The sequence below is a fragment of the Octopus sinensis genome, linkage group LG28, assembly GCF_006345805.1.
Source record: "Octopus sinensis linkage group LG28, ASM634580v1, whole genome shotgun sequence".
Lineage (NCBI taxonomy): Eukaryota > Metazoa > Mollusca > Cephalopoda > Octopoda > Octopodidae > Octopus > Octopus sinensis.
In genome coordinates, this window is record NC_043024.1 from 8,943,093 (window position 1) to 8,967,485 (window position 24,393).

The 24,393-nt window shown below is 39.4% G+C and overlaps 1 protein-coding gene across 1 annotated transcript in view; it reads right to left on the reverse strand.

The window, feature by feature from the left end:
• LOC115225654 (telomerase reverse transcriptase-like) overlaps positions 1-24,393 on the reverse strand; it is a 64,350-nt gene that overhangs the window by 35,658 nt on the left and 4,299 nt on the right. The window contains exons 2-13 of the mRNA XM_036514545.1: positions 24,133-24,250; positions 22,671-22,791; positions 21,323-21,379; positions 18,555-18,670; positions 16,761-16,846; positions 11,995-13,015; positions 8,065-8,135; positions 6,449-6,782; positions 4,749-4,858; positions 3,526-3,647; positions 2,225-2,312; positions 744-814 (exon numbers count right to left, since the gene is read on the reverse strand). Coding sequence (XP_036370438.1) covers positions 744-814; positions 2,225-2,312; positions 3,526-3,647; positions 4,749-4,858; positions 6,449-6,782; positions 8,065-8,135; positions 11,995-13,015; positions 16,761-16,846; positions 18,555-18,670; positions 21,323-21,379; positions 22,671-22,791; positions 24,133-24,250 — 2,315 coding nt within the window. The remainder of the gene's footprint in view (positions 1-743; positions 815-2,224; positions 2,313-3,525; positions 3,648-4,748; positions 4,859-6,448; positions 6,783-8,064; positions 8,136-11,994; positions 13,016-16,760; positions 16,847-18,554; positions 18,671-21,322; positions 21,380-22,670; positions 22,792-24,132; positions 24,251-24,393) is intronic.

Genomic DNA, 24,393 nt, shown 5'->3' on the forward strand with positions numbered 1-24,393 from the left:
CCTGTCAGCAACCTTCATTTATTCGCAAGCAAGGTAATATCGCATGTTTTGATAGGAGAGGAGAAAAGAGCAACACCGCTTGTATGACACTGACACTCGCTTACGACTTTCATGCAACGTCAAGGTAAGGGACACTAACACACACACACTTACTCTCTTTTACTTTTTTATTTGTTTCAGTCATTTGACTGCGGCCATGCTGGAGCACCGCCTTTAGTCGAGCAAATCGACCCCGGGACTTATTCTTTGTAAGCCGAGTACTTATTCTATCGGTCTCTTTTGTCGAACTGCTAAGTGACAGGGACGTAAACACACCAGCATCGGTTGTCAAGCAATGCTAGGGGGACAAACACAGACACACAAACACACATGCACATATATATATACATATATACGACAGGCTTCTTTCAGTTTCCGTCTACCAAATCCACTCACAAGGCTTTGGTCAGCCCGAGGCTATAGTAGAAGACACTTGCCCAAGGTGCCATGCAGTGGGACTGAACCCGGAACCATGTGGTTGGTTAGCAAGCTACTTACCACACAGCCACTCCTGCGCCTACATACATAATATGCATTGTATGTGATGATGATGATGATGATGATAAATATATTTTAATCAGATCCGAGACACATATAAGTTAGGTCAGCATGGAATATAATTTAATTAGGTGAGTTATAAATAAAATTTAATAGGCTCATTGATAATTATAATTTAATTAGATAAATTGTAAATATAATCTTACCTTCATTCCATCCATAATTTCTCCAACAGAGAGTTTTTCATATTTTCCCAAGAACACAAATCTTTTAATATCTTTAATTTTCATCTTAAGGAAACAATAATGATAACAAGGAAGCTAATATGTGACCACACGTCCTGCTAGAAATAACAGGTAAATTGTCCTTAAATCATAACCCTGACTTCTTAAAAGATAGGATAGTCATGGCTGGAAAGCTTCTGATCATAGGCTTGCTTAATCATAACTAACACACCAACGACAGTGGAGGCGCAATGGCCCAATGGTTAGGGCAGCAGACTCACGGTCGGAGGATCGCGGTTTTGATTCCCAGACCAGGCGTTGTGTGTGTTTATTGAGCGAAAACACTAAAGCTCCACGTGGCTCTGGCAGGGGGTGGTGGCGACCCCTGTTGTACTCTTTCGCTCCAACTTTCTCTCACTCTTTCTTCCTGTTTCTTGTCCCCGACTTCCTACGCAACCGCTGAGCCTGGATGCACATTCATCCATCCGTCGATGCTCTCGGTGTCGGAGGTTGACCTGCTTTCTCTTCTGCGGGTCTTACGAATAGCAAAGGACCACGTTTCGGACTTCTCCCATCTTGCGAGCTCTGGGACGAAGACCGGTTTGCTCAACAGCAACACCAACAACAACCACTACACCATCACCAATACTGCCCTCAAGTGCACACCATTACAACATCACCACCACCAACACCAACCACACAGACATCAACTGCTATTAACCCTTTTGTTACCAACCCGGTTGAAACCGGCTCTGGGTATGTAGTGCAAATGTCTTGTTTCCAAAAGTTCTGAATTAAAATCTTCTACCAAACCTTAATCACAATTTATGTTCCTAACACTAGCTGAATGATAACTAAGTTATTTTACTAAATTCTTTGTTATATTTAAAATTAATTGAAAGAAACACAGAGCATCTCAACAGAAATACGGTAACAAAAGGGTTAAAATATACAATAAAGAAACAATTCTTAACCCTTTTGATACCAACCTGGCTGAACCCAGCTCTGGCTCTGTAGTACAAATGTCTTGTTTTCAAAATCTTCCACCAAACCTTAGTCACAATTTATGTTCCTAACACTAACTGAATGATAACTAAGTTATTTTACTAAATTCTTTGTTATATTTAAAATTAATTGAAAGAAACACAGAGCATCTCAACAGAAATACGGTAACAAAAGGGTTAACAAATGATTAATTTAACCCTTTTGATACCAACCTGGCTGAAACCGTCTCTGGCTCTGTAGTGCAAATGTCTAGTTTTCAAAAGTTCTGAATTAAAATCTTCCACCAAACCTTAGTCACAATTTATGTTCCTAACACTAGCTGAATGATAACTAAGTTATTATACTAAATTCTTTGTAATATTTAAAGTAATTGAAAGAAACACAATGATGATGATGATGACTGACATGATCCTTCTGAGATATGAAATTCATAGTTATAAATATGAGATAAAGGATACGTTTGAAGAAAAGGTTTCGGTTGTGACTTGATCCAAACAATTCAGCAGGAACCAAATGTCTGACACACAATTTGAGGAAAATATATACCTAAAAGTAAAAGAAGAACAATAATATATATATATATAATTTACAAGATAAGGGCAAAAGAAAAATTCTAATGCCAAATATGCCGAAAAAAAGACAAAACTTTTCAATAACCATTATAATTTATGCGTCTCGAAACAAACCGATAGAAATCTCTAAAAAATTTGTTATTACCGTATTGGTCCAATTTCAGGGTTAATTAATCAATTTTCCTCTTTTCAGCGGCAAATACGCGAGATATAAGTGAAATACTTACTCAAACCCATGGAAAAAGCAAGCACTAAGTCCCGAGCAGACCTAAGTGCCCCAAATATATCCAAAATAGAAAATCTTCGGCACATCTCGAGACACGTGTGATTCGAACTAGAAACTTTCACAGAATGAGAGAATCCGAAAGTGAAACACTATTCAATTTAATTTCAATTTAAATTAAATTGAATAGTGTTTCACTTCCGGATTCTCTCATTCTGTTATATATATATATATATATATAGAAATGGTAAGACAACAAAAGAATGAAAGAGACCTTCATATTATGTAAATAGAGGAATTTATCTGTAAATATATGTGACAATTATTCGGTAGCCATGATAACACTCTGAATTTTGGATGTCGGTGAAGAAGTGCCGGTGTGGGTATCAGCCCCGACATCCGAAACTCGGAGTTTTATCATGGCTAATTGTCACATATTATATTTACAGATATATATATATATATGTATATAGATTAGAGAAGAACCATCATGTAGCAATTCAACAATGATATACTAAATCATACCATATAGAAAAAAATTCAAGATATGATAAAAACATTTACCAAGAACTAAATAAAGTACAAAATAATAAATAAATAGTACATAATTAGTCAATAGACTACACGTGTTTCGTGGCTATATTTTCAGATTGATAGCAATAATATCAATTCAATTTAAATATAGTCACTCATCAGGTCTAAGATAAAAACAATAAAATAAATAAATGCACATACACTCTCTTATAAGAAAATATAAATATATATAAAAATATGTATTTCCCAATGTAAATTATATGTAATATGTTAAGATTATACTTCATATATATATATATATATATGTATATATACTGTCTGAAAAGAAAAACAAGATGTCCACCACAATTGTAACATCACTGCCTGATCAACACTGCACTGAGATGGGGATAAACAATGACAATCAGAAGAAAGAATATAAAACACTCACCTGTTGCTGGGACACAACATCACTAAGTAATTTTCCGATGGTTGGAGTGTTGCGTAGATGGCATGATTTTTTGTTAGAAAGCTTGTGATGTGTGTCAATACTTCCCACCTTTCGATGCGGTGCTACAACAGAAATATATCACACAGAAGGTTGATAGTGGTGGTGCTAATGATAGCAGAGTGGTGATAGGGATGTGATGGGGATAGTTGTTGTAGTAGTAGTGGTGGTGTTAATCATAGCTGTGACGAGGATAGCAGAGTAGTGATAGGGATGTGATGAGGATTGTTGTAGTAGTAGTAGTAGGAGGAGGAGGAGAGGGAGAAGAAGAAGAAATAACAATGTTCATTTATTGATGCATTCGGGCAAGTCTGTGTCTGCATTATCAGACAATTGCAAAAAAAATGCTTAAAACAAAATTCAAAACTCTGCAAAAATCCAGTCCAAATTCTTCATGATTCAAAGCATTGCTTGCTCTTTACTCAACCAGATATATATATATATATATATATATATATTTCTATAAAAATACATGAATAATATATAGTCTATTGACTAGTTTTTTTCTTCTTGCTAGACCACTGGTAGAAAAAATTTCTAAATTTTTTTGCTACCCTGAAATTTATTAATAATAATAATAATTATAATAATCATCATAATTATCGTTTAACGTCCGCTTTCCATGCTAGTATGGGTTGGACGACTTTGACTGAGGTCTGGCGAACCAGATGGCTGCACCAGGCTCCAATCTTGATCTGCCAGAGTTTCTACAGCTGGATGCCCTTCCTAACGCCAACCACTCCGAGAGTGTAGTGGGTGCTTTTTACGTGCCACAAACTGTGTCCTTCCTTTTTTAAGATGATAGGATATGATTTATGGCAGATTTGACTGCTATTTCTAGTTACTTGAGTTACTAAATAATAGCTCTCATATATATATATACTTTATTTAAAAGCGGCAGAAATTCAACAAAACCTGTTACTCGGAGTTTCACGTTCCCGTTCGTCGGACAGTTTTATATATATATATATATATATAAATATATGTATGTATATAAATGAATTATATGCACCTTTTATCTATTAAGGATAAAGAAGGACATGTAATTTATTGAATTAACCCTGTTAAATATACTTTACCACCTTTAATTAATTATAAAACTGAACAATTACCAAGGCTACCCACCAGGTTTTAAATAAACTTTGCAACTAGATTACTGTGCTTACCACTTGGATGACTTTTTTTCTTATTCAAATGTGTATTAATGTTGAGGGATTTAGCATTTTCTGTATTTATGGCACAATAATGGTCCAAAATCTTCAAGTAATAACATTTTCTGAAATAATAATAGTAATAATAATATAATATATAATAATAATAATAATAATGATAATGATAATAATAATAATAATAATAATAATAACGATGATAATAACAACAATAATAATAATAATAACAACAATAATAACAATAACAACAATAATAACAATAAGAACAACAATAATAATAACAATAACAATAATAATAACAACAACAATAATAATAACGATAATAACAACAATAATAATAATGATAATAACAACAACAACAACGATAATAATAATGATAATAATAATAACAATAATAATAATATTAACAACAATAATAATGATAATAATAACAATAATGATAATAATAATAATGGTTTCCAATTTTGCCACATGGGCAGCCATTTTGAGGCAGAGGATAATTTGATTACATTGACCTATTGACCTCAGTGTTTCACTGGTATTTAATTTATAAACCCCGAAAGGATGAAAGGCAAACTCGATCCTGGCGGAATTTGAACTCAGAAAGTCGAGGTGGATGAAATACCACTGAACATACAATGATTCTGTCATTTCGCCACCTTAATAATGATAATAATAGTAGTAGTAGTAGTAGTCTTCCATGAAAACATGTCCAGCCAAGGAGAAATATCATCATGCATGGACGCACGTGGTGCTTGGCAACAGGAACATCTAGCCATAGAAAATCTGCCTCAATGAATTCTTATTTCATTATTGACCACAAGGGGCTAAACACAGATAGGACAAAGAAGGGCTGACAAATGGATTAAGTCAGTTACATTGACCCCAGTGCTTTACTGGTACTTATTTAATCGACCCCGAAAGGATGAAACGCAAAGTCGACCTCGGCGGAATTTGAACTCAGAACACAACAGTAGACGAAATACCTATTTCTTTACTACCCACAAGGGGCTAAACACAGATAGGACAAAGAAGGGCTGACAAATGGATTAAGTCAGTTACATTGACCCCAGTGCTTTACTGGTACTTATTTAATCGACCCCGAAAGGATGAAAGGCAAAGTCGACCTCGGCGGAATTTGAACTCAGAACACAACAGTAGACGAAATACCTATTTCTTTACTACCCACAAGGGGCTAAACACAGATAGGACAAAGAAGGGCTGACAAATGGATTAAGTCAGTTACATTGACCCCAGTGCTTTACTGGTACTTATTTAATCGACCCCGAAAGGATGAAAGGCAAAGTCGACCTCGGCGGAATTTGAACTCAGAACACAACAGTAGACGAAATACCTATTTCTTTATTACCTACAAGGGCTAAACACAGAGGGGACAAACAAGGACAGACAAAGGGATTAAGTCAATTACATCGACCCCAGTGCATAACTGGCACTTAATTTATCGACCCCGAAAGGATGAAAGTCAAAGTCGACCTTGACGGAATTTGAACTCAGAATGTAACGGCAGACAAAATAACACTAAGCATTTTGCCCGGCGTGCTAATGTTTCTGCCAGCACTCCACATTTCTGCATCTCTCATTCCTTTCTCTAGTAGAAGTATCAATGAACAAAACATAGGAAAATCCAAAATATTAAGAAAAAAAAAAAAAAAAAATCTGGTGGTACTTTCACTGACCGATGGTTGTTGACCATTTTCTCTAATAACGGCTTCACTTTGGTCATTACAAATTCCTTCAATTGACACTTAGGACATTCAGAATATGACACTGTACTGGTCATTTTGTCTACTGCTACTGGTACTTCTTTTTCATTGTACTGAGAATGGCAGGCCACAACCTGTCTGCCTGGTGTTGCACAAGAACTCCCGGGAGCCACTGAATGGCTCCTGTTACAGTATAATGACACTTCACTCTTTTTGCTTGCACCTACGGATGTTCTTTCAAAGATATCGCTGAACAGAAGGGCTGTAATATTAGATAGGCCGTCACCTTGGCAACCAAAAGGTGTATCTGAAGAGAAAAAAAAGTAAAGAAATATTTTAAACCTTTAAAAAACATCTCTGTATATATAAAGCTGAAGTTGTCTGTGTATGGCAGGTTTGGTAGCATTCAACTAACACCATCTCCTCTGAAACCCTGCGGCACAAGTTGACCAAAATTGAGAGTATGATAGAAGAAGGCTTGCTCTTCCTTCCGTAGAAGAAAAAATTCATATCGGACCATGTTAACACTAAAAATTATTTACTTAAAAAAGGTGCTTTTTTTCTATGAAAATCCCTATTTTTTACGATTTTTTGACTGCTGTGTCGCCATTTTTCGGTGTATTTCAACCAGAAAAATGTTCACTTAAAGAGAATAACAAGCTACATAATGCAAAATTTTTACTTTTCAAAGATTCCAATTCTAAAGGGTTGAAAAGAAAACAAACCCGAGCAACGCCGGGCTATACTGCTAGTATTTTTATAAAGAAGACCGTAATTATGATCCTTTCCAAGATGTCTAAGGAAGGAAGTTATCCTCACACCAAAGGCCTAGCCCAAATATTTGCAACAGCAATTTACACAGCTAAAGGCACTGAAAGACAGCAGAAGGATGTTAAGCTGGACAGTACATTACCATAACATTTCAGTAAAAGTCACACCTTTTTCCATGAAAACACATAAAAACCAGCACACAACTGATCGAAATAAATATAAAAGAAACCTCACTACAAAGCATGTCACATTATAAATAACAATCCAGAAAATTTTGTTTTTGCTAACTCTTTTACTTGTTTCAGTCATTTTACTGTGGCCATGCTGGAGCAGTAATTGAAAGAAACACAGAGCATCTTAAAATAAATACAGTAACAAAAGGCTAGCCTTGATCCAGCAGCTCTATGAACAAACACATTTCAAATGTAATCGTCTCATCTACATTATCCAATGTGGCCTTCCTTAACCCTTTCGTTACTGTATATATTTTGAGATGCTCTGTGTTTCTTTCAGTTAATTTTAAATATAACAAAGAATTTAGTAAAATAACTTGGTTGTCATTAAACTAGTGTTAGGAACATAAATTGTGAATAAGGTTTGGTGGAAGATTTTAATTCAAAACTTATGAAAACAAGACATTTGCACTACAGATCCAGAGGCAATTTCGGCCGAGTTGGTATTGAGAGGGTTAAGACAATATTTGATGGAAATTCGACAGCTGTTTCAAGCAGGTCATGCAACAACAAAGAGGTTCTGTCAATGTGGATGGTCAAACATACAAAACAATAGCAGCTTGTATAGAAAATTATGTGACTCACTGTTTTTGAATGGCTTCTGAGACATATTTTTGCAGTACATGATTGAGAAATGTGAAATGGTTTGGCTGTAACTATACAAGAGGAAAAAGAGAAATTAAAATGTTATACGTTAGGTCTCACCATGGAAATGACTAGAGACCGAGACCTATGGAAGTATGCTGTGCGTGAGAAGACCCGGCAAGACTAGTGAAGCCATAACCCGTGGCCTCTACCTGGGACGTAGTCAGTCCACCTGTGCACACCTTCCTTCCTGTGACACTTGTGAAGACCTGTTGAGGCAAGTGAAAATCAAACCAAATCAAAATAGATGAACATCAATGGAATTTGTATCTTTGTGGTACCAGTGCCACATAAGAAAACCATCCGAACGTGACCGTAGCCAGTACCGCATCGACTGGCCTCCGTGCTGTGGGCACGTAACAAACACCATCCGATCGTGGCCGTTCGCCAGCCTCGTCTGGCACCTGTGTTGGTGGCACATAAAAAGCACCATCCGAGCGTGGCCGTCTGGCACCTGTGTCGGTGGCACATAAAAACACCATCCGAGCGTGGCCGTCTGCCAGCCTCGTCTGGCACCTGTGTCGGTGGCACATAAAAAACACCATCCGAGCGTGGTCGTCTGCCAGCCTCGTCTGGCACCTGTGTCGGTGGCACATAAAATCACCCACTACACTCTCGGAGTGGTTGGCGTTAGGAAGGGCATCCAGCTGTAGAAACACTGCCAGATCTGACTGGCCTGGTACAGCCTTCAGGCTCGCCAGACCCCAGTTGAACCGTCCAACCCATGCTAGCATGGAGAGCGGACGTTAAACGATGATGATGATGATACTGAGGAAGGAGGATTTATAATTAAATTACATAATGGTAGTGTCATGACAGTTATTAAAACTACTCATCATCATCATCGTTTAACATCCACTTTCCATGCTTGCTAGCATGGGTTGGACGATTTGACTGAGGACTGGCGAACAAGATGGCTGCGCTAGGCTCCAATCTGATCTGGCAGAGTTTCTACAGCTGGATGCCCTTCCTAACGCCAACCATTCCGAGAGTGTAGTGGGTGCTTTTACATGCCACAGGCACAAGGGCCAGTCTGGCGGTACTGGCAACGGCCACACTCGAAAATGGTTCTTTTTATGTGCCACCTGCACAGGAGCCAGTCCAGTGGCACTGGCAACGACCTCGCTCGAATGTTTTGTTCACGTGCCACCAGCACAAGTGCCAGTAAGGCGATGCTGGTAACGATCACACTCAAATGGTGCTTTTTACGTGTCCATCGGCACAGAAGCCAGACAGCTGCTCTGGCAGTGATCCCACTTGGATGGAGCTGTTAGCGCTCCACTGGCACGGGTGCCAGTCATCAAATTTTGGTTCAATTTTGATTTCACTTGCCCCAATACTGTACATTTACAATCTGGTATCACATACATATATACGCCGATGCCAGCGCCGCCCCGACTGGGTCCTGTGCCGGTGGCACATAAAAAGCCCATCCGAACGTTGCCAGCGCTGCCTTGGCTGGCACGTTAAAAGCTCCAACCGATCGTGACCGATGCCGGACCCCCCCCTGGCACGTAAAAAGCACCCACTACACTCGTGGAGTGGTTGGCGTTAGGAAGGGCATCCAGCCGTAGAAACTCTGCCAGATCAGACTGGAGCAGCCCCTGGCTTCCAGACCCCGGTCGAACCGTCCAACCCGTGCTAGCGCGGAAAACGGACGTTAAACGATGATGATGATATGCATATATACACATATATATCGCACGCATATAGCCACAATCAATTATAAAACTGTTCAGTGAATTAGTATGTAAGTGGCTGAGTACTACATGGTGCTCTTAGCACAATTCTCAAGTAGAATTATATGACACAGTGCAACAAAAATGGAGCTTTGCATTACAGGGATAGGCAATATGACAATCTTCTTCCATTATCATCATCATCATTTAATAGCCATGTTTCATGCTGGCATGGGTTGGACATGCAATTTCATTCACAAAGACATTTGCCCAAGATACCATAAAGTTGGAGCAAACCTGGGACCTCATGACTGCAAACTTCTAAAATACTTGGTCATGCCTGTGTCCATACATATACACACATTCTCATGAATATATATATATATAATTTAGAGAAAAACCTCTATTAAGCAATTCAATAGTGAAAGACGTTATTCACACCATATAGAAAAAATTAAATATACTATAAAAAATATTATTCTAAAATCAAAAATAAATAAATTGAAAATTGACTACGTGCGTTTCATGGCTATACCTTCAAATCGATATTAATAATAAAATTAAATCGATCTAAAATTAATTCTGTTTAAAAATATAGTCACTCATCAGGTCTAAAATAACAATAAGAATAAAATGAATGTACGTATGTTAACTTATAATAATTAACAAATAAATATAGAAAAAATACGTGTTTTAACAATAAATAATCAAATAAAATTTAACAATATTTCTTAAAATAAAATCATAACTCATTTTATCAAAGAAATTCTGTTAACTAAAATTTTAAACATAAAATGTAGGACTTAGCATTTATAAGAAATTTATCACGTGAAAAACATGCCGTAAATAAAAATTATAGAAAAGATAGATAGAAATATGTATTTTAGCTGTGAGAATAAGAAAAAAACTAACTGTAATATACCATTAACTGGAAAATTTTGAAGTCTAAATAATTTAAAGCTAAAATATGTAAAATACACAATATACATAAATTAAGCTAAATTTCTATAATTTAATCTATATTCATTAAGTTATTTATTTATTTTATAAACATCTTAGTTTAATCCTATTCTAATTATGTAATATCTTTATATATAAAAGAAAGGTTGTGTGTCTGTCTCCTCCAATTTAGATTCCTAACTACTCCCACATTTTTCGGTGCAGTGTAACCAAAAGCGGGTATCTTATAGTCGTGATTCATATCGAGCCCTTCTGGGTATTAGCGCGCGTCTACGATGAATCTACGATTTTAAAAAATAATTTTCCATCATTTTCCCCCATTTTTAATGCATTTTTTTTGCTATTATATAAGGGAAGTAACTCTCTAAAAATGTATTAGAACGTAAAAAGCTACAGTAACACCCCTCCTTTGAGGTTAGCCATATTGAGATGGCTATTATACTTTACATCTCTAAAAATGCTTATATAGTTATTTCCCTTACAAACCCGAGCAACGCCGGGCGATCCTGCTAGTATATTATATAATCTCATGCTAATTTATACACATTATACTACTACAAATTATAACTACAACAATTAGTAACATAAAATAGGGTTTATATATATACACAAATTAGCTAAACTTATTATATACTCTTTTACTTGTTTCAGTCATTTGACTGTGGCCATGCTGGAGCACCGCCTTTAGTCGAGCAAATCGACTCCGGGACTTATTCTTTGTAAGCCCAGTACTTATTCTATCGGTCTCTTGTGCCGAACCGCTAAGTGACGGGGGCGTAAACACACCAGCATTGGTTGTCAAGCAATGCTAGGGGAACAAACACAGACACACAAACATATACACACATATATATATACATACATACATATATACGACAGGCTTCTTTCAGTTTCCGTCTACCAAATCCACTCACAAGGCATTGGTCGGCCCGGGGCTATAGCAGAAGACACTTGCCCAAGATGCCACGCAATGGGACTGAACCCGGAACCATGTGGTTGGTAAACAAGCTACTTACCACACAGCCACTCCTGCGCATATATATATATATATATACACAAATTAGCTAAACTTATTATATAAGTAATTTAACTTATGTCTTCAGTGAGAGAGAAAGAGAGAGAGGGGGGTGGGGGTGAGCTCAGACAAAAAGACAAAATCCAAGCAAGCAAAATTTTAAAAATACAACATAACAAAAAAACAAAAACCAAAAAAAAAATTCTTGCGTGTTACCAATAAGGATTGAACTCGAGATTCAACAGTGGACAGCGGGAAATAATACTTGAACAGTTCCTTTTGCCCCTCCTGGTTCTCTTGATGGTCTTTGACACTTTGCCACGGTGATCATTAGCCGTCACGCTCGACAACCCACAACCATCAACTGTACTGCTTGGCTGATCCAATGGCTTTCCGTTGCTATTCATATTATTCAATGATGATGGCATTGATATTGACGATGATGATGGCATTGACGATGACAATGGCAATGACGTTGACGATGGTGATGGCATTGACGATGATGATGGCAATGACGTTGACGATGGCAATGACGTTGATGATGGTGATGGTATTGACGATGATGATGGCATTGACGATGATGGCATTGACGATGATGATGGCATTGACGATGACAATGACGTTGACGGTGATGGCATTGATGATGATGATGGCATTGACGATGACAATGGCAATGACGTTGACGGTGATGGCATTGATGATGATGATGGCATTGACGATGACAATGGCAATGATGTTGACGATGGTGATGGCATTGACGATGATGATGGCATTGACGATGACAATGGCAATGACGTTGACGATGGTGATGGCATTGACGATGATGATGGCATTGACGATGATAATGACGTTGACGATGATGATGGCATTGACGATGACAATGACGTTGACGATGGTATTGACGATGACAATGGCAATGACGTTGACGACGATGATGGCATTGACGATGACAATGGCAATGACGTTGACGATGGCAATGACGAAAGGACAACTGATTCACTGTTTGGTTGGTAGCTTGTAAGAGGATTAATTTTTGCAGACTTCTTTAACCCTGTGTTAGTCAAATCAGGTTCGAGAGACTGGTCAGCAGTGAGCCTGGCTTTCTTCCTAGGTACTACGTCTGAAGGGTGAACAAATGGACTGGTCCTTTTGTTTACTCTGACTCCCTTGAACATATCTGAGGAATTTTTTGAGGGTGATCGAGAATATGGAGTGATGAGATCATATATAACTGTCCCTGAATAGAAGACGAGTAGAAAAATAGAGAATGAAAAAAGTTAATTAAGTGAACTAATAATGTAAAAATATTTCAACCTTTTCACGACTGTATTTCTAACAAAATTCTCTGCTTATGTTTTAATTATTTTCAAAAGATATCTAGATGGATTCAATAAAGTAACTAACTTTTTTCTTGTTCATCTAATGCTTGGAAAATAACAAAATGTTCTTTCATAAAATTATGATGGTAACTTATAATTTAAAATTCAAATATTTTAAAACAGATAAGTTTTTGTATTAAAAAAGAGTTAATTCTAAATTAAGGAATATATCATATTTAGTTAAACACCTTTAAAAAAAATATTTTTTTTTTAAATGAAAGAGAGCAAAAAATCACCTAAACATTTTTTTAAAAAATTAATTATTTAGAATTACAAGGATTAGTCAAAAAATAATGTCATTTTGGTTAGGACAGGTATAATTACCAACACAGGAACATGTATCATACATCAAAACAAATCAAAATAGATGAACATCAATGGAATTTGTATCTTTGTGGTACCAGTGCCGGTGGCACGTGGCACACAAGAAAACCATCCGAACGTGGCCGTAGCCAGTACCGCATCGACTGGCCTCCGTGCTGTGGGCACGTAACAAACACCATCCGATCGTGGCCGTTTGCCAGCCTCATCTGGCACCTGTGTCGGTGGCACATAAAAACACCATCCGAGCATGGCCGTCTGCCAGCCTCGTCTGGCACCTGTGTCGGTGGCACATAAAAAACACCATCCGAGCGTGGCCGTTTGCCAGCCTCGTCTGGCACCTGTGTCGGTAGCACATAAAATCACCCACTACACTCTCGGAGTGGTTGGCGTTAGGAAGGGCATCCAGCTATAGAAACACTGCCAGATCTGACTGGACTGGTGCAGCTTTCGGGCTCCCCAGACCCCAGTTGAACCGTCCAACCCATGTTAGCATGGAAAGCGGACGTTAAATGATGATGATGATGATATATATATATATATATATATATAAAGCAATATCATTTATTTTTAAAGCGTGAAAAATGAACACACGCGCACGCACACACACACACACACACACACACACACACACGTGCATTTTATATAGGATATCGTAGTTGTTTGCAAATAGCAAATTAAAGCTTGAAATGAAATTACTAAAATAGAGGAAAATGGAAAAATCCGCTGTTGCTATCTCGATATAGGAAGATGACATTGAGAAACCCTTTTAAAGAAGTGAATCATATATATATATTATATATATATATCTCGGGACACCCTTCGGTCATGACACTGACCATGGGATTGCACCTAGAAAGTTACCCTCCAAGGTACAAGTCCAGGCAAGGTTGTTTTATGGAAAACCAGCAGTCGCCCATGCATACCGGCTTCCCCTCTCCACGCCACCAATGTTGTCCAAAGGAAAGGCAAAGGGGCCGATACAGCTTGACGCTCTAGCCACTGAGCCATGCGCCTTCACATATATATATATATATATATATATATATGCCGTTTGCCAGCCTCGTCTGGCACCTGTGCCGGTGGCACGTAAAAAGCATCCACTACACTCATGGAGTGGTTGGCGTTAGGAAGGGCATCCAGCTGTAGAAACATTGCCAGATCAGACTGGGCCTGGTGCAGCCTTCTGGCTTCCCAGACCCCAGTTGAACCGTCCAACCCATGCTAGCATGGAGCCTGCTATGTATCCAAGGTCAAATTATTCCTGCATCCCAGGTATGGAAGCAAATTGCACAGCTGTTTTGATGTGAAAAGCAAATACACACACACAGGTCTATTTCATATAAGAGATACATGTATATGTGGAGGCACAATGGCCCAGTAGTTAAGGCAGCAGACCTGTGGTCGTGGAATCACGGTTTCGATTCCCGGACCGAGCGTTGTGAGTGTTTATTGAGCGAAAACACCCAAAGCTCCACAAGGCTCCAACAGGGGATGGTGGCGATCCCTGCTGTACTCTCTCGCTCCTTCTTCCTGTTTCTGTATTTCAAAAGGGTCAGCCTTGTCACACTCTGTGTCATGCTGAATCTCCCCGAGAACTACGTTAAGGATACACATATCTGTGGAGTGCTCAGCCACTTGCACATTAATTTCACGAGCATCCTGTTCCATTGATCGGATCAACTGGAACCCTCATTGTCGTAACCGACGGAGTGCCACTATATGTATATGTGCATGTGTACATGCATCTTTGTGCTTGTGTCTGTTCCCCATCACAGCTTGACAACTGGTGTTAGTACATTATTTACATTATTTACATTCGATGGATATTTGTCCTCATCTTGTTTGTTGATAACACAACATTTCAGCTGATATACCCTTCAGCCTTCATCAGGTGTCTTGGGGAAATTTCGAACCTTGGTTCTCATTCCTAAGGTATTTTTCGATGTTGTTGTTATCATTATTAAGGTCACTGTCTGGAATCAAACTCGGAATCTTGGAGTTAGTAGCCTGTGCTCTTAACCACTAACCATACACCCGTAGTGGTTAAGAGAGCGGGCTACTAACCCCAAGATTCCAAGTTCGATCCCAGGCAGTGACCTAAACAACAAGAACGGTAGTACCACCATCATCATCGAAAAATACCTTAGGAATAAGAACCCAGGTTCGAAATTTCCCCAAGACACCTGATGAAGGCTGGAGGGTATATCAGCCGAAATTCTGTGTTAACAACAAACAAGATGAGGACAAATATCCGTCAAATGTAAATCATCATCATCATCATCATCATCGTTTAGCGTCCGCTTTCCATGCTAGCATGGGTTGGACGGTTCAACTGGGGTCTGGGAAGCCAGAAGGCTGCACCAGGCCCAGTCTGATCTGGCAATGTTTCTACGGCTGGATGCCCTTCCTAACGCCAACCACTCCGTGAGTGTAGTGGGTGCTTTTTACAAGCCACCGGCACAGGTGCCAGACGAGGCTGGCAAACGGCCACAATCGGATAGTGCTTTTTACGTGCCACTGGCACGGGGGCCAGGCGAGGCTGGCAAACGGCCACGAACGGATGGTGCTTTTTATGTGCCACCGGCATGGAGGCCAGTCGGGGCGGCGCTGGCAACGGCCACGTTCGGATGGTTCTCTTACGTACCACCGGCACTGGTATCACAGCTGCAATTTCCATTGATGTTCATAAATAATGTAAATAATGTACATAATTCCTCATCTCTTAAATATAGAACTGTATTAACTGGTGTTAGTTTGTTTATCTTCCCATAACTTAGCAGTTTGGTAAAAAGAGCTTAGTAGACTAAGTACTAGGCTTTAAAAGGAAATAACTACTGGAGCTGATTTGTTTGACTAAGATTCTTCAAGGTGGTGCCCAAGCATGGCCACAGGTTAACCCTTTAGTGTTTAAACCGGCCATATCCGGCCTAAATATTCTACATGTCTTATATTCAAATGGGCTATATCTAGCCTCTCGCACATAACTTACATTGACACTTTAAAAATAAACAATCACATCATTGAAACCTCAAAACTGTAAGATAATACACGATTAATTAAAAACAATTTGAGTGAAAAATTATTACAATTAACAGAGTAATCTGAACACTAAAGGATTAATGACTGAAACAAGTAAAAGAAAAAAAACATTCGTATGTTCCCCTGTAATTTTCTATTTCCAATTACTTTAATCACAATCACTCGCATCCACTCACATATGATTCTGTAGGGAATTTGTCAATCACATATGTCTTCTTTATCAATCAAATGAGGACTCACCCGTCAACTGAAGCCAAGTTGATGGCTTCATTATCATGAACAATGCATACTTTTCTAATAAAATCTGCATCACTTCGTCACCAATGCTGTAGAAGATAAATAAAATTAAAATAAATGCACCCTTTTAAAGCCTAGCCAGGCTCATGGGCCCGGTTTCAATGGTGTATGTGTTCCCCAGCTGGATGGGACGCCAGTCCATCGCAGAAAAATAAATGCACCCTTTTAAAGCCTAGCCAGGCTCATGGGCCCGGTTTCCTGGTTTCAATGGCATATGTGTTACCCAGCCGGATGGGACGCCAGTCCATCGCAGAAAAATAAATGCACCCTTTTAAAGCCTAGCCAGGCTCATGGGCCCGGTTTCCCGGTTTCAATGGCGTATGTGTTCCCCAGCTGGATGGGACGCCAGTCCATCGCAACATTACTCATTTTTGCCAGTTGAGTGAACTGGAGCAACGTGAAATGAAGTGTTTTGCTCAAGAACAACGCGTCGCCCGGTCCAGGAATCGAAACCACAATCTTATGATCATGATGCTGACACCCTAACCACTAATGTACTGTTTACTTGATGGTAGGATCAGCTTAAAGTACTCCAACCAGCAGGAGAGAAGTTGCATTTAATGCTAACAAGCCACATCTGGAGTCTAAAGAACAACAATATACCTATTTCTTTACTTCCCACAAGGGGCTAAACACAGAGGGGACAAACAGATTAAGTCGATTATATCGACCCCAGTGCATAACTGGTACTTAATTTATCGACCCTGAAAGGATGAAAGGCAAAGTCGACCTCTGCAGAATTTGAACTCAGAACGTAAAGACAGACAAAATGCCGCTAAACATTTCGCCATGCATAATTATTGCGGCTTTTTTCAACAAATTTGATTCCACAAAAACAATAACACATGTAACAAAAACATCTTTAAATGATTATTCTGGAGCATATTCACCATCCACTTCAATTACTGCTTCCCCTTTGCTTGACAGATGGTCAGACCATCATTTAAAGATGTTTTTGTTAAATATTGTTTTTGTTGAATAAAATTTGTTGAAAATATATATATATATATATATATTCGGTTGGTGCATAATTATTTTCAACAAATTTTATTTAACAAAAGCAATAGGAGTGGTTGTGTGGTAAGTAGCTTGCTAACCAACCACATGGTTCCGGGTTCAGTCCCACTGCGTGGCATCTTGGGCAAGTGTCTTCTACTATAGCCCCGGGCCGACCAAAGCCTTGTGAGTGGATTTGGTAGACGGAAACTGAAAGAAGCCTGTCGTGTATATGTATATATATGTATGTGTGTGTGTTTGTGTGAATGTGTTTGTCCCCCTAGCATTGCTTGACAACCGATGCTGGTGTGTTTGCCTCCCTGTCACTTAGCGGTTCGGCAAAACAGACCGATAGAATATAAGTACTGGGCTTACAAAGAATAAGTCCTGGGGTCGATTTGCTTGACTGAAGGCGGTGCTCCAGCATGGCTGCAGTCAAATGACTGAAACAACTAAAAGAGTAAAGAGTATATATGTATATATATATATGTTTTTGTGTGTCTGTGTTTGTCCCCCTAGCATTGCTTGACAACCGGTGCTGGTGTGTTTGCGTCCCCCGTCACTTAGTGGTTCGGCAAAAGAGACCGATAGAATAAGTACTGGGCTTACAAAAGAATAAGTCCCGGGGTCGATTTGCTCGACTGAAGGCGGTGCTCCAGCAAAGCCGCAGTCAAATGACTGAAACAAGTAAAAGAGTAAAAGAGAGTAGAGTCCATTGACCATCAAAAGTTTATTACTTACACTGACAACAGATGAGTCCATTTGGGCGACTTGAGTTGGTTGACCATGAAATTGGGGAAGGAATAATCTACACTGAGATGAGCGCTTGACTGTGTGTTGGTGCTGCAAAAAGACGGCTATCAAAGAAACAGGAAAATCATTAGTTGAAACAGGGACAAGAGGTGGTTATTTAGTATTTAACATGATGTAGCACATAAGTACAAACATACATAGGCGCAAGAGTGGCTGTGTGGTAAGTAGCTTGCTTACCAACCACATGGTTCCGGGTTCAGTCCCACTGCGTGACACCTTGGGCAAGTGTCTTCTAATATAGCCTCGGGCCGACCAAAGCCTTGTGAGTGGATTTGGTAGGCGGAAACTGAAAGAAGCCCGTCGTATTTATGTGTGTATGTATATATATATATATATATATATACATACATAGGTGCAGGAGTGGCTGTGTGGTAAGTAGCTTGCTTACCAACCACATGGTTCCGGGTTCAGTCCCACTGCGTGGCACCTTGGGCAAGTGTCTTCTACTATAGCCTCGGGCCGACCAAAGCCTTGTGAGTGGATTTGGTAGACGGAAACTGAAAGAAGCCCGTCGTATATATGTATAAATATATGTGTGTGTGTGTGTGTGTGTGTTTGTGTTTGTCACCCTAGCATTGTTTGACAACCGATGCTGGTGTCTTTATGTCCCCGTTACTTAGCGGTTTGGCAAAAGAGACCGATAGAATAAGTACTGGGCTTACAAAAGAATAAGTCCTGGGGTCGAGTTGCTCGATTAAAGGCGGTGCTCCAGCATGGTCGCTGTCAAAATGACTGAAACAAGGAAAAAGAAAAAAAAAAGATACATACATACCTGCGTATGGGCCATGTACACATACATACGCACATGCGTACGTACGTGCATACACACATACTTTTTTCTATTTCCTTGTTTCAGTAATTTTGACTGCGGCCATGCTGGAGCACCGCCTTTAATCGAGCAACTCGACCCCAGGACTTATTCTTCGTAAGCCCAGTACTTATTCTATCGGTCTCTTTTGCTGAACCGCTAAGTAACGGGGACATAAACACACCAACATCGGTTGTCAAGCAATGCTAGGGGGACAAACACAGACACACAAACACACACACACATATATATATACATATATATATACGACGGGCTTCTTTCAGTTTCCGTCTACCAAATCCACTCACAAGGCTTTGGTCGGCCAGAGGCTATAGTAGAAGACACTTTCTCAAAGTCCCACTGCGGAACCCGGAACCATGTGGTTGGTAAGCAAGCTACTTACCACACAGCCACCTGAACTAACTAGATGTAAGGGTGAAAAGAAAAAGATAAGTAATAGTAAAACAAAAGTTTTGTGATATAGAGATAAATGTCTGATAATAGGTTTTAGAGTTTTGTCTTGGGGGTGAGGATCGTAAATCACTTCCTAGTTTCGGCGGGGGGGAGGTTGAAATTTGATATTGTTGTGATGAGTGGTCAGTCTACACCTATCCATCACTACAGGTTTATAGCTTTATGTTTAGTGTATGTGCGTGCATATACACACACATACATACATACATACACACAGGCGTACGTACGTACGTACATACATACATGCATGAATGCATGCGTGCATACATACATACATACATATATATAACGAACTAATTGTTACTTTCTCAGATGCAGCACGGATTTTTGTCAGTGAACAGGTTGCGGTCTTATAGCGACGAAAATATTTTGACAAATTAAACTTAAATGTTGAAGTGAATCTAACGGTTTTTGTGTGTTTCTTAAATGGCTTATAAACACCTTCCACGCTGCAATTGTTTTCGTTCCAGCACACAATCTCAGATCAGGTAACTTGCTATGCAAGTACATCTCCGTAAAATTATGTAGATAATTATCATTGAATTTCAACGAAAATATATTTCTGTTAAAGCATTTAATGTGTTAAATTTCTGTTAGAGCATTTAAGTAAGTATGTGTATGTGTAGGTCTGTGTGGAGGTGCAATGAACTCACGGTCGGAGGATCGCGGTTTCAATTCCCAGACTGGGCATTGTGTGTGTTTATTGAGCGAAAACAAACACCTAAAGCACCACGGGGCTCCGGCAGGGGGATGGTGGCGACCCCTGTTGTACTCTTTCTCCCCAACTTTCGCTAAACTTTTTCTTCCTGTTTCTTGAGTAACACTGCAATGGACTGGCGTCCCTTCCAGCTGGGGGGGGGTCACACACACACGCCACAGAAACCGGGCCCATGAGCCTGGCTAGGCTTGAAAAGGGCGCATAAATAAAATAAAAAATAAAGCATTTAATACCCCTTTAGTGTAGTGTACCCTTGTTTTTCATTGATGAAACAGACACTAGAGTGATTGTAAACTTCAAATTTTATTAAACTGCACGTAAGATAACCATCCGAATGTGGCCATTGCCTGCGCCGCTCCGACTGGCCTCCGTGCCGGTGGCACGTAAAATGCACCATCCGATTGTGGCCGTTGCCAGCCTCGCCTGGCACATGTGCTGGTGGCACGTAAAAAGCACCATCCGATCGTGGCCATTTGCCAGCCTCGTCTGGCACCTGTGCAGGTGGTATGTAAAAAGCACCCACTACACTCACGGAGTGGTTGGCGTTAGGAAGAGCATCCAGCTGTAGAAACACTGCCAGATCAGACTGGGGCCTGGTGCAGCCTTCTGGCTTCTCAGACCCCAGTTGAACCGTCCAACCCATGCTAGCATGGAAAGTGGACGCTAAACGATGATGAGGATGATGATGATACATACCGCTTTGAATCCAAGTGTGAGAACATTTCGTAGGCGGCTAGTCTGGTTTTTGAATTTCTGAAAGAAGCAAAATAACAATAATAACACCGTTTCGACTGCAGGCACAATGCCTAAAATTTGGGGGGATGGGGCTAGGTGCTAAACTGGTACTTATTTTATCAATCCTGTAAAGATGAAAGGCTAAGTCAATCTTGACAGAATCTCAACTCAGAATTGGCCGTGTACTGCGGATGGATGTGTGAATCCATGTAACAGCAGACGAAATACCGCTAAGCATTTCGCCCGGTATGCTAACGTTTCTGCCAGCTCGCCGCCTTAATTTATCGACCCTGAAAGGATGAAAGGCAAAGTCGACCTCGGCGGAATTTGAACTCAGAACGTAATGGCAGACAAAATGCCTATTTCTTTACTACCCACAAGGGGCTACACACAGAGGAGACAAACAAGGACAGACAAAGGGATTAAGTCGATTACATCGACCCCAGTGTGTAACTGGTGCTTAATTTATCAACCCCGAAAGGATGAAAGGGAAAGTCGACCTTGGCGGAATTTGAACTCAGAACGTAGCGGCAGACGAAATACCTATTTCTTTACTACCCACAAGGGGCTAAACACAGAGGGGACAAACAAGGACAGACATAGGTATTAAGTCGATTACATCAATCCCCAGTATGTAACTGGTACTTAATGTATCGTCCCCAAAAGGATGAAAAGCTAAGTCGACCTCGGCAGAATTTGAACTCAGAACATAGTGGCAGACGAAATACCTATTTCTTTATTACCCACAAGGGGCTAAACAAGTACAGACAAAGGGATTAAGTCGATTACATCGACCCCAGTGCGTAACTGGTACTTAATTTATCGACCCCGAAAGGATGAAAGACAAAGTCGACCTCGGCAGAATTTGAACTCAGAATGTAACCGCAGATGACATACCTATTTCTTTACCACCCACAAGGGGCCACACAGAGAGGGGACAAACAAGGACAGACAAACGGATTAAGTCGATTATATCGACCTCCAAGGATGAAAAGCAAAGTTGACCTCAGCAGAATTTGAACTCAGAACGTAACAGCAGACGAAATACCGCTAGGCATTTCGCCCGGCGTTCTAACATTTCTGCCAGCTCGCCGCCTTCATATAGAGCTAGTTCTACTGAGCAATATGGTATGGTAGTAAAGAGTAACTTGTGGGGTGCAGTGTGGAAGTCCCAGAGACATCTGATAGTGGTGATGGTAACGATGCAGATAGATGACGACAACGATGATGATAATTACACTGACGATGGTATTGGCAACAACAACAACAACAATGATAACGATGAGAAATAATTAGTGAAAATCATTACGTCGATTACAAACTGAAGGATCTCATCCTGTGTATAGACTGAATGACAAGGATGTGGCCATGTCAGCTTTCGGCAACCATGCGGTCTGGCAACAATTGTATCCTCCAGGAAGGTTTGAAACCTGCAATAAGTAGGAACAACAAAAACTCAAGTGTATATACCATATCACATCAGATCATTATTATTATTATTATTTTTTTATTATTATTTTCTATTATTATTATTATCATTATTATTTATTACTATTATTATCATTATCGTTATTATTAATTATTATTATTATTTATTATTATTAATTATTATTATTAATTATTAATTATTATTATTTTATTATTATTATTATTTTATTATTATTATTCTTTTATTGTTATTGTTTTATTATTTTTTTTTTATTATTTTTTATTTTTTATTATTATTATTTTTATTTTTTATTTTTTTTATTATTATTATTGAGTGAGAGAGCAGTGCATGCCATCAAAGTGACACTGGGGTAAAATATACAAAGCCCAGTATACCCATCATGACCACCCGTCTAATAGGGGTACATCAGGCACATGCATCACAACCATATGTGCGCGACATGGTGATCTCATATCAAGATAAACAGCACATGACCTTGCAGGTGGGGCCCAGTTAGAATTTTATTCAGGTTGAATAGCCCATTCCGCTCAAAAGGTCCCTGAATAAGGGTTAAGGCTGTTGAACGAACTACCTATGTTTCCAAAGCTGAATTATCCAAACCTCAAAGAATCCCTCTCAACACATGGCTATGATGCTCCCCCACTACTTCTGCTCGTGATCAGAGATGCACATATCGTCGGCCACTAAGGGACATGGTCAACTGGTTAAGGTCAAACAACTGACAAGCAAATCTGTGGTAATGAGCAGAATATTTGCTGTAGTCTCTGTCTTTTACACCAAGACAAAACAATGTACATGATAACACTTCCAATCAGTTAAGATCAGAAGCCACGATAGCCACTGCCTGGTACTCTCTCTCTCTTTTTTACTCTTTTACTTGTTTCAGTCATTTGACTGCGGCCATGGTGGAGCACCGCCTTTAGTCAAGCAAATCGACCCTGGGACTTATTCTTTGCAAGCCCAGTACTTATTCTATCGGTCTCTTTTGCCGAACCGCTAAGTGACGGGGACGTAAACAAACCAGCATCAGTTGTCAAGCAATGCTATGGGGACAAACACAGACACACACACACACACACACATATACGACAGGCTTCTTTCAGTTTCCGTCTACCAAATCCACTCACAAGGCATTGGTCGGCCCTGGGGCTATAGAAGAAGACACTTGCCCAAGATGCCACGCAGTGGGACTGAACCCGGAACCATGCGGTTGGTAAACAAGCTACTTACCACACAGCCACTCCTGCGCCAATAATAATAATAATAATAATACACAGGTTTACTAATTCTACTAATATATAATGATAAATAGTAATATTACCTATCTGATGCATTCTCCAATAATTTTTTCATCACACAAGAATCAGGGCCAAAGACTTCTGTCAACCAAGTCTTTAAAGATTTTACTTCTTCGTATATTTGATTCAATAATTCTATATCTGAAACATATATATATACATATATATAAGTTCAGCAAAATTTAGATTCAGATGAATATGGTACTTAAGTCAAAGGCACCAGAATTTTGTATGGTATTATCCATATAAATCAAATGGGGTGATTATAATCAAAATAAGCAACA